Source organism: Eurosta solidaginis, chromosome 3, assembly GCF_040869045.1.
Source record: "Eurosta solidaginis isolate ZX-2024a chromosome 3, ASM4086904v1, whole genome shotgun sequence".
NCBI lineage: Eukaryota > Metazoa > Arthropoda > Insecta > Diptera > Tephritidae > Eurosta > Eurosta solidaginis.
This window is the reverse complement of record NC_090321.1, coordinates 8,981,027-8,993,091: the sequence shown is the minus strand read 5'-3', so window position 1 is coordinate 8,993,091 and position 12,065 is coordinate 8,981,027. Positions and strand designations below refer to the sequence as shown.

The 12,065-nt window shown below is 37.0% G+C and overlaps 1 protein-coding gene across 1 annotated transcript; it reads right to left on the bottom strand.

Moving 5' to 3' along the window:
- Positions 1-1,193: 1,193 nt before the first annotated feature.
- Positions 1,194-11,104, bottom strand: LOC137243233 (E3 ubiquitin-protein ligase SHPRH). Its single transcript, XM_067770674.1, has 12 exons — positions 9,542-11,104; positions 6,168-6,586; positions 5,750-5,948; positions 5,587-5,689; positions 4,322-4,898; positions 3,728-3,917; positions 3,312-3,544; positions 2,441-2,593; positions 2,249-2,367; positions 1,922-2,180; positions 1,623-1,783; positions 1,194-1,559 (listed from the first exon to the last, which is right to left on the bottom strand). The coding sequence occupies exons 1-12, from the start codon at positions 10,938-10,940 to the stop codon at positions 1,358-1,360; spliced, it is 4,014 nt and encodes a 1,337-aa protein (XP_067626775.1). The 5' UTR covers positions 10,941-11,104; the 3' UTR covers positions 1,194-1,357.
- Positions 11,105-12,065: the final 961 nt, after the last annotated feature.

Below are 12,065 nucleotides of genomic sequence, written 5' to 3'. Positions count from 1 at the left end.
CCCCAGTATTTAAGTCACACGAAACCCTTGTTGCATTTTTGCAAAAAAAAGTAAATATTATACAGTGTTAAGGGCTCCGGCGACTGACAACGAGATTGGCGTGCGTGTCGGATATTTGACGCTTGCCCCGCGATTATCAAATAAAAAGCCATCAATCAACATTTGCACTGAGGATACCATAGCGTTCGTACGTGGATATGTCGTCATCGGATGATGGTTTTTTTTACTTGCAACTACTGCAGTTTTATTAAATAAAAAGAAAAGAGTGATAAAAAGAAATTGTGGATGAAACGCTTGTACGCAAAACGTAATACATTGATAATTTTCAATAAATTTTAATATGAATTGCTTTTCTTCCGAGCATTGGATCATTTTGAATGTCAACACAAACTAAATACAACACTGCTGTTTTGTAAATCACACCCCGCGACTATAAAATAAGCAAGCGTCAAATGAAAAAACTGCAACCGACTGCACTAGTGGTGGGTAATAATACTATTTTTTGAGTGTTAACACAGTAGCACAGGCACACTTTGCAGTGTTAACACATTGTGTTGACACAATTGTGTTATAACTGATTATCGAAAGTCGATATGAGTGTTGGCACAATATCAAAGCACAGTACTGTGTTACTTACCTCTAACGACACGTTGACGCCATTTAGAAAAGTAAATGATGGAAACATTTATCTTCTTGCATACTCCCATGTTTAGGGAATCTACGTTATATAACCACAACTTTTGTTTAAATAGAACATTTTCAACTTAGAGTATATATTTTGTGCCCACATCTTTTATACGTAATACACAGGCAAGATTATGAGTACAATCAACACACAAGCACAATGGACTATGTATGTATGAATGTGCACTTACGATCTGAGTGTCATTCTCTGTGCTATAGAAACAGTCAGCTTTGTGCCATCGAGTGTGTCACTGTGTTATAAATTAATCGATGTGTGCGTGTGCGTGCCGCACGTTACTGAGTGTGAACACAACATAGCACAGTGCTGTGTTACTCAGCCTTAGACTGCACTAACACACACAAAATTCTAAATTTCTAAACTTTTTGGTAGAACTAATCTACAATATTGTCATTTATCATCTTCCATGCTCCTATTCTCATTTGGAACTTAAATAATTAATTCCACTTCTGAATAGTTGAGAATTATCATTCACTAAAAACAAAAAGGGTATATTTGTCGTTTTTATTTATACAAAATAATGCATATTATACGAATTCTAAAATAATACTGTTTTAACAAAAACAAGAAACGAAAAAAATGGAGTTGATTCACTGATAATATTCCAATAATCATTTTTGAAATTAAATAATCACGTCAGCAACTAGCTAGCTTTTAGGTAATATCCATTGGTGCATTGGCAGTACGTATATAATCCTCGCTAACATCATTTTCCAACCGAAATAGGCCTTCCAAACTTTCTACCGACATTTGCTTGAATTCCCAATTCGCTTGTGACTGTTTGCCTGCATTGACAACATTGAATATATTCTCCTCAATCGTATTGCAAACAATGAAACGATGAACTGTTGTGGATCTATTGCGCAAAATAATAATGATATTTTTTACTATGTTATAACACTTATAAATGAAGTCATACTTTGTTTGACCGAAACGATGAACGCGCCCAATGGCCTGTGCCTCTTCCCCGGGATTAAGAATGGGCTCGACAAGAAAAACATGAGTAGCCTCTATAAGATTTAAGCCATTACAGCCCTTACGTAGAGGCATTAGCAAACAGGTGATGCCCAATTTGGGACTCTGTAAAAAAGGGATTATTGGATTACTCATAACTCAGAGGCATATATGAATTCTCATTGAAGAAGCTGAAATAAAATATACTTAAAATAACAGAAAGCAAAATTTAAAACATAAACAAACTCATTTGGAAGCTCATACTTTAAATTCTTCTATCGTGCGTGGCGTTAAATTGAGTCGATGGCGAATGCTGTTCTGTGTCAAGGCTGTTGCAATAGGATTTAAGATCTCAGACCACTGGGAGAATATCAAAATTTTTATAGGCTGAACATCTGCAGCATGATCATGTTGCAGTTTTAAGACTAAACGTACGATGCAAGATATTTTAGATGAATATTCGCCCTTAATTTCAATGTGAGTTTCAGCTTCAGATAAGGTATTACGAGTAACATAATATATCCTGCAAATAACAAAAATTAATAGTATGAAAAGTATTTTAATTTGTATAAACATTTTCTTTGTTCCTACTTTTCAGAGCTCTGTTCGTTGCGGCATACCGGACAGCATAACTTTTGATTACCTTTATGCTTACGTATGGTGCGTAAGCACTCGAAACAAATATTATGACCACATTCCAATACAGCATACTACCCGTGTATATGTTAAAAATTTTACATAATTAATTTTTGTATTATTTAAATTTTATAATTGTGAACATACGCGATATTCTTCATCTGATTGGCAAATTGGACACTGATTAGTTGCAGCATTTTCTTCTAAATGTGTTATGTACTTGAGGCGTGCAAGCTTCATGGCAAATTTTCGTTGAGCATTATGTAAGTTAATTTGGTGTTCAACAAAGGAGTTATCCAGCTGTAAATATCACAGGCAATTATTAAGAAATTAATAATTCTTTTAATTTATATGTAAGGGGACACAGGCCAACAATTTTTCATCCTATACCGTGCGAAAAGTGTTTACGGCACTCAGTATGAACTGCGAATATTTTTTGCTTTGCCTTTTTTTATGTCTGTGCATATTCACGTTTAAAAACGTCATATTTCAGAAACTGTTCGAGAGCCTTTTATAAGAATTTGTTCAGCGGGCTTTAAACAAAAAAATGTTTCTTCAATCGAATTATGCGATATTTTTCAAACAAATTATTTTCAAAAGTTTGCTGGAATAGGACGTTTTCCAAACAGCATCCAAAAAAGTTTGAACTTCCTTTCAGCCGTCGAAAAAGTAAACGAATATTGTACCTAAGAAAATATTTTACGATACATGAAAAAATATTTTTAAGATAAGGGCGTGTACTCTCGCACTTTTGGTCCAAATATCTTAACACGGTGGTAAATGCTTCTAACTCCATTTAACCAAGTGTTATGGTAGATCGAGCAGTTTTATCTGTAAGTAATAAACTCAGGGCTTTACAAAACCCGTTAAAAAAAATCTAAACTGAACCCAAGATCTTAACATCTTTCAAATTATGTTGGCCGGTGTTCTTTTCGGTACTTTGTAACACAGAACAAAATACGGACATGAAATTTAGCAATAGGACAAGTATTTAAGTAATATAAATTAGCAAATTAACCTCATAATCCAACAGTTTAAAATGTGTCTTTTCTTCTTCATTTGCCGCCAATGAAATACGCATTTTACACATATCCAACTCATCATACGCCTTCACTGTGTATTCAATTTCAATCCAATATTTGATGAGCTTCTTACACAACTGCTGACGGCACTCAATAGCTTCCCAGTGCTTGTCAAACTGTTGTGAGAAACGCACGAAGGCAGTTTTGGTACGCAGAAAGTTGAATAAAACTAAAAAACATAAACATGTTCATGAGATATTTTAATTAAGAGAACAATACAAGTAGATTTTTTTTTTTAGTCTGAATCACCGTCCAATCAATAAAATTAATTATTATTTGGAATATGCTTTAGTTCTATTGGACTTAAGCTAAACAAACTTTAGTCGTTAAATTAAAAACTTACTCTACTTACCCCTAACCAATGCTACTTCGAAAGAAGGATTTTCCAAACCATCCGTCATATTAGTAGTTTCGTCAACGACCTTATTAAACAGCAGACATTCAAAATCATTCAACGCATTACGTATTTGGCACAGTTTACACAAACTACGTTTCGATTTCTTCGATTTTGACTTTTCATTCTCTTGATCTCTCTTATCATTCTGTAATGGATGTACGCAAATTAATGTGTTAAAATAAATATGTAGCGCCTCTTCTGATATCATGAGAAAAAGCGAAAATATTCCCCTTCGTGTGAAAAAGATTTTAAACCAAAAAAATTTCTTTTAAAGCCTATTAAAAGAGAATAGAGAGAGAAAGAATTCACTTTTTCGTATAACTTCTCCATTTGAAGTTTGATTTCAATGGTAAAAAGATAATCTTAAAGGGTAATCACCCAAATTCTGTAGAATTAATTTACATTTCTATCCAATTTAAAAATCTGACCATTTCTGGCCAAAACAAATAAAGTAATCAAACCGAAAGGTGGGAGGGGCACATTTTTCACTTTAATTTTCTCCATGAATCGTGAAACGCTCTAATGCATGTAATTCTCCCTTGAACTTACAAGAATCTCACTGAGATGACAGTCAAATACAGTGTTTATAAATTGTTTCATTTCACGCCAAATAGCTGGTGTTGTTTTAGCATTGGTATTAACATTCATTGTATAGAATTTTAATTTATCAAATTCTTCATTTAGATGCTTTTGTGCTGTATCGACTTTTTGATACCATATATAAAGCACATACAACATACCCGATACACTTCGTAGTTCTTCCATTTTTGGACTACCAACAAAAAGGGTGGAAAATTCATCATGAAAACGTTTTAGCAAAGTAATGGAAAATTGATCTTTTTGATTTACAATTTCATCGGCAATCCCGTCAATAAATTCTAAAAGTGGCTGCGAAAGCGCTACTTCCAAACTTGAAAGCATTTCTTGTGCGCTTGTACAATGCACTTGCATGGTGTGCATTGTTGATGCATACGGTTCTAGATATTTCCACTCTAAAGAATTACATTCCTTCTCATATTTGGCAATCACTTCAGGGGAAGTTCGTTGCACTTGCCTATTTGATGGGCATGTGTAGACAGCTTGCTGGATATTATGTAGAGCGTGTATTTGCAATAAGCTGTCAACTCTGAGTGTAAAGAATTAAAAAAAGTAATAATGAGTTGGAATTCTAAAAACTGAAGCTTCTGCTATTTCTTGTCAAGTTTGGTTAGGAGAAGTCAATCCCATCACTCATCTCACTACCCACACCCTGCACATCCTATATATAGGTAAGTTTTTCATCTCCTTCCTTCTTATCCATCACGTTCGGTGTGTTATTGGGGCTACAACAGCAACAAAGCGGTTATTGATGTGTGGTTCTAACTTTATTTTACTAGTGAGGATGACGATTGTCCAAGCATTTTTTGTTGCAACCGCAAAACACTCCCCTACATTAAGGGTAAACCTGCTTGCTTAATATTCGGCTATCCAGGTTTCTTTATTTGTGTATTTCTGTCCTATCAGCCTCTCGTTTATTAATTAAAATGTAAAATTAACAATTGAGGATCTGACTGCAGTTTAGCTTCTCCAAATAGCATATGGTTTTTGAAACCTAGGTAATTTCTATTCTGTTGAATCAACATTTATATTAGCGAATATTAGTCTGCTTAAAAGTTGGATGTGTTTATTCAAATTGGTTTTAATTTCTGATTTATTTTAATTTCTCTGCTAATCTACTTTAATACCTGATTCGCATATTTCGTTGTTATGTTTTCTGCTATTAACATGATGATCTTCTCCAAACCAAAATTTACAAAAATAATTTTTGAACTTACGTTATATTTATATCCTTGTAATCACGCGCTAAACGTAAAACCATTTCATAGTTTTTAATCGCCTCATCATAATTACAACGTATAAAATATATAGCTGCCATGCCTACACTTATGAAAGTAACAAACTTTTAATAGCTTCCTACGACTAGTTTATTGTACATACCATTATAGGAGGAGGCCATGGTACGCAATTCCGATTTACATTCAATTTCATTTGTGGATTTGAGATGTGCATGCAAGTCTTTTGGCTGCAGAAATAGCTTTTGCTGTACCGCTGCCGTGTTTCTGTTCTGCATACGCAGACCAGCATTTACAACTGGTATAGTGCAACATTGACGTATTTTTAATAAAGGGTGCAGAATCTGTTGAAATAAAATAAACGTTTAAATAACATAGCTGTGTTTAGCAAAGTTATATTCAGCCCTATCAAAGAATTCTTGAAGCAAAGCCATATTTTCTCAGGTTACGAAAAAGAACAAGCGCTTTTAATTGACTGAACCTAATGCTAGCTTTGTATTTTATTCCTTGCTTACTTACTGTGGTTTCTATGATATGGCTGATTTAAACAGTTTTAGTCTTACAACATTCATTATTTTCGGTGATATTTTTAAAATGCCTTCAGCATGTTTTGTATGCTTACGCAGCACAGTATGAAAACTGGTTTCACATAGCGCATGTTGTTCGCTATAAAATAATTTCTCCAAGTTACTCAATTTTATGCGATGTACTTGTTCTATTTGTGGTGGAATTGGTAGCTCATCATATACTTTGGATTTGCAAGTGCGCCACATACAGCGCTGTAGCACATCAACTAGAGTCAAATCATGTTTTCTATCACTTGTGTTTGTGGCATTTTGCTGCATGAGGAAGTCTTCCATTAACGAATTCCAACCGCTCAGCGGTGTCAATGGTTCATGAAAACCAATAAATTCTAGCAAACCACGCAAATCATCAATGCTACGTTGTATTGGTGTGCCAGTAACGGCCCAACGATTTATAGCTGAAAAGTAAAAAAAATGCATGCAAAATCAAACTGGCAATTAATAGCTTATGCGCAGCTGTGTGAGGTTCCAATTAAGGACCCAACTATGACTACCTTATATCAGTCAATGGCATTTAAAGCCCTTACAGACCAGATAACAATGTTAAATTAAAATTAGATAATTATTTAATAGTATAGTACATAAGTTGAGGCCACCGTGGTGTGATGGTAGCGTGCTCCGCCTATCACACCGTATGCCCTGGGTTCAACTCCCGGGCAAAGCAACATCAAAATTTTAGAAATAAGATGTTTCAATTAGAAGAAAATTTTTCTAAGCGGGGTCGCCCCTGCTTAGAAAGAGCAAAATCAATAGCTGAAGAATCAGAGATGCGATTTAAGTCGGTCATAGCTCTAAGCAAAGGTGCGTTTGAGGCATAGAGGGTTCGGACACAATCCGTATAGAAAATAGGTATATTACGAAGAGGCCTTATAGGGATATGGAATCGGAGACTCCTGAGGAGACAAGGTGCATCAACTACACCATTAATGATGTCATAAACAAACGTGAGCGATAGGACAGTTCTTTTGCATTCCAGGGACTCTAATTTGATAAGTGAGCACCTGGATTTATAAGATGGAATCGGTTCAGAAAAGTTCATCGAGCGCAGCGCGAACCGAACAAACGCTTTCTGCACACGTTCAAGCCTAACAATATGGCTGGCATTCATGATACGGCCTCCAAATAAAACAGGCATATTCCAGCTTCGAACGAACTAGTGCAGTAACCAATAACTTGAGGGTGTAGGGATCCGTGAAGTCCGTGCAGGAACGCCTAATAAAAGCCAGAAGTGAATGCGCCTTAGCAATAGTAGAGTTTATATGAGTCGTGAAAGAAAATTTCGAATCGAAGACAACACCCAAGTCCTTTATCTCGTTAAGAGTTGAGAGGTGGGTACCATCGATAGAGTAGGAAGTGGGAATGAGGCCACGTGATTTAGTGGCAAGTTATTGGCACGACACCAAACAGCAACGTTATCTAAATCAGATTGCATTTTAATCACGTCGTCTGAGTTTGCGATGGTATTAAAAATCTTTAGGTCATCAGCGTATAATAGAAAATTAGAGTGCTGGAAGCAGGTGGAAATATCGTTTATAAAAATTACAAAAAGTAATGGGCCAAGTATGCTACCTTGAGGCACCCCGGAGGTGGCTGTGAATGTGTTTGAAGGGTTATTGTCTATAACCACAACACAGCTACGCTCGTGGAGGTATGATTTAATCCATGATAAAAACATCGAGTGGAAGCCCACGCGAGTCAATTTAGAAATCAGGATAGAATGACTAACTTTATCAAATGCTTTTGAGATGGATCTACCTACCATGGAACTACCGGCCATAAAACCATGCTGATTTTCAGTGATTAGAGGTTTAACAGCAAAGTACATTTTTTGTTTCACAATGTACTCGAATAATTTTGAAACCGATGATAATTTTGCAATGGGCCTATAATTCGCGACATTGTTCTTGCTACCACACTTGAAAATAGGGCTGATGAAGGTTATCTTCCACGCATCAATAAATTCGCCGCACTCTAAAGATTTGTTGAAAATTAAAAGGAGGGGAAATGCCAGAGCCAAACAATTTTTCAAAAGGTAAGACGATAAGCCGTCAATATCAGTATGGGTAGATGATTTAATATTCTGGATTCCATCGACCATATCTTCAATTGATAGTCAGCGCACCAAAGTTAATGGGACTGTCAACCACAGTAGGCAACTGCTGCGGGTCTTCCGGTGGCGTAACAAAATTGGAGCAGAAGAAGGCTGCAAAAAGATTGGCCGCTTCAGCTGTTGATGAAGCATGCTCAGAATTATAGATGACTGAGGCAGGGATACTTAAGCATCTTTTTTTTGGAATTTACATAAGTCCAGAATGCCCTAGGGTTCTCCTTAATGTCGGATTCAACGTTTAACAACTCGAATGAAGTTTAGAAACAGCTACAATTTTGCGTAAGAGTGGGCAGTCTCAAAAGTAACCCCCGGAGGCCTGCGCAGCCCACACGGGTATTCCAATCCCCTTGCTACACCTGAACGATCCAAACCGACTATCCTGGGGGAACATTTTGATATGACGACATACTTTCTTGGTTACCCCCCCCCCCCCCCCCCCCCCCCCCCTCCATCCCAATCCCTTTTCTAATACGGAACTTAGGGTCATCATAGCCTCACTTCCTAAATATGGGTACGTATACAATCATACTTGCGGCACGACTATTTTGTTTAGGTGAGGTTGACAAATGAGTTGGAGAAGCTATAATTCTGTTTATTGCGCTCAACAATTCCTAGAATCGCTTAAAGCACTTATCCAAGGTTGATGGGAAGTAAAGTGCTACAACTCTCTTTTATTCACACATTGGACCGCAAGAGCAGTTTTTATCAGGGCATCCTTAATCCGTTTAGAGCATCTTTCCTTTATAGGCTTCCCGTTAAATTTATCAATGATGAATAACCATCCATGAACGGACCTGGCAACCAAGTAGCGGAGAAGTACAACAACAACACTGCATGTTGTTGTTGTTGTTGTTGTAGGGATTAGGTTACTCCCCGAAGGCTTTGGGGAGTGTTATCGATGTGATGGTCCTTTGTCGGATACAGATCCGATACGCTCCGGTAACACAGCACCATTAAGGTGCTGGCCCGACCATCTCGGGAACGATTTATATGGCCACATTAAACCTTCAGGCCATCCCTCCCTCTCCACCCCCAAGTTCCATGAGGAGCTTGGGGTCGCCAGAGCCTCGTCTGTTAGTGAAACGGGATTCGCCGCTCGAAGGTGAGGTTGACAATTAGGTTGGAGAAGCTATATATTGCGCTACACAACCCCTTGAATCCCAACAACACTGCATAAAAGTATTTTGTAGTGGGCCACCTAAAACTGTTAACACAATTAGGTAATATATTAGATTTTACTCACCTGGCAACTTACGCACCATGGTCCCTACATGTGTTGTATTCGTTTCAACCATTTGCGCTTCATCGAGGCATACACGCCACCACTGAATCATCAATAATGGTGACATACGTCTCATCGAACGTTTTTCATTACGTGTTACACGTTCAGATAAATAAGCGCTAGTATGATAAATTTCCTTTCGTAGCACACTATAATCCGTTATTACAATATCATAGCTGGCCAGCTGACGTGGATTAATCCAATTGGCTGCTGCATTTTCATTGTAGTCAAATACCTTAAGTGTTGGCTTAATGTGTCGCTGTATCTCAGTTATCCATTGTGTTTTGATCGTATTCGGCGTCACTATAAATGTGGTGGCCGCAGGTAATAATTCATTTTGTGTTATTTTATACCAACATTGCGGACATAAGTAGTCTTCCTCATATACAGTTTCTTCTTTTCCTTTCTTTTCATCAAAGCGTTTCACACATTTGACATGTTGTTTAAGTGTGCAACGGTCACATTGTACCAAATTAGTTTTAGTTTTACTTGTACAAATACAAAAGAGTTTGTTATCAAGACGCGGGCATTTTTTCATTGGCTCATCAAAGTTTTCTTGACTGGAGCTAAATTTAGTCATAGTATATTTACGTTTATTTAAAACAATTAGCGCTAGCATCTCTACTGTTTTACCCAACCCCATTTCGTCAGCTAATATGCCACCTGGTGCTAATACGATTTCTTTTGGTTCATCGCCTTCAATATGCCAAGTAAATAAATGCTTATATACACACGTTTCTCCATCTTTGGCCTGCAACGGAATATAGTAATTGGGAAAACTTGCCACATGTTGTTCGCGTTGCAATAACCAGTTCACTGTACGCACTTGATAATTGCATAATGTTGGACGAAAGCATTCTGGCAACGGCGGAAGTTGTGCTAACTGTTTAGTGGTGGTGGCGGCGGCCTCACATTCTTGGTGCTTTTGATACAGAGCATCATATAGGGCAGTAGTTACATATTCTTGCACTAAATTGCGTTTGCTATCATATTCAGCATTTGTACTCCGATTTTGACCAATTGGTTGTGAATAATTCGAAAAAATTAAAGGTAATGAAGACCTAGCTTGCCAAGAGAGCGTTATTTTTTCAGGTGTTCCTTGATTTTGGGTGTAGGTAAGAGCTAGAAAACGTTTGGAAAGCTTGGCATCGGTAATCACTTCCGTTGCAATAACTTTACTAGGCCAACATTTCTTTTCTGGGCGCATGTTTGTAAGAATACAGAATAAATTTTCAGACGGTATTGGAAAAAGCTTCCTCCACTGCTTGCCGCCCCAATGAATAGTTCTTAAATGGTTATGTTCATTTTCTTCATGCGGATCTAGCTCGTAAGCTATTTTACATAAAATTAAATTATCCATTATTATCTTTACCTATTTCAATTATTTTAAGCTTTGAGGTCCTTAGTTTGTGGTCGCCAATATGCAATTTCACAATACCGGTGAGAAAGTGTTTATACTTTCGATGATATTTTTGCTTTATTATCCAGCAATTGTTGGACAGTTGTGGTTACAGTAAACAATGGTTGTGGTGATGCCAAGGCGAATCCATACCAGGTGGTGGCCATGGCGCAACGATACAAGGTGGCAGCATGGGACAGCTGATTTTAAACTTTTTTATTTCATTTGATACATCAACTTCCGGCGTAGTACGATTTTGACATTTGTCCATCGAATTTACAAAAACAAAGTACATGAAATTTTTATTTATGTTTGTAGGTATGTCACCATGCTGCCACCTTGTATCGTTCCGCTATGGTGGTGGCACAGCGAATTCAACCAATTCGCAGTGCCCATGAATGTCAAGCAAGGCGAATTCATTACAGGTGGTGTTATCCCATCAGCTGATTGCTTCTTCTTCACAATTTTCCATACAACGCCTTGTACTGCAACATGTCAGTTAATCGAAATCAATGAAAATTTTCTTTTGACTTGACATTCTTCTGTACGGCGAATTGGTTGAATTCGCTTTGCCACCACCTAGTATGGATTCGCCTTGATGTCAAGTCAAAAGAAAATTTTCATAGATTTCGATTAACTGACATTTTGTTGTATAAGGCATTGTATGGAAAATTATCAAGAAGAAGCAATCAGCTGATGGGATAACACCACCTGTAATGAATTCGCCTTGGGTGATGCTTAACGATGGCGGAACGATACCAGGTGGCAGCATGGGACAGCTGATTATAACCTTTTTTTATTTGATTTGATACATCAACTTCCGGCGCAGTACGATTTTGACATTTGTCCATAGAATTTACAAAAACAAAGTACATGGAATTTTTATTTATGTATGTATGTATAATTTATTCAGTCTATTACTAATTTCACACAGACGACTTATTGAATAATAAAGGCAATTTTCTACATTAAGACGCTTATTGAGCTCAATCCTCCCTACAAAATTTGAATCTATTATTATTTCATTAGTAGCTAATCGAATCTAATCGAATGCCTAATGAAGTCAAAAGCACAATGCAACTCTGT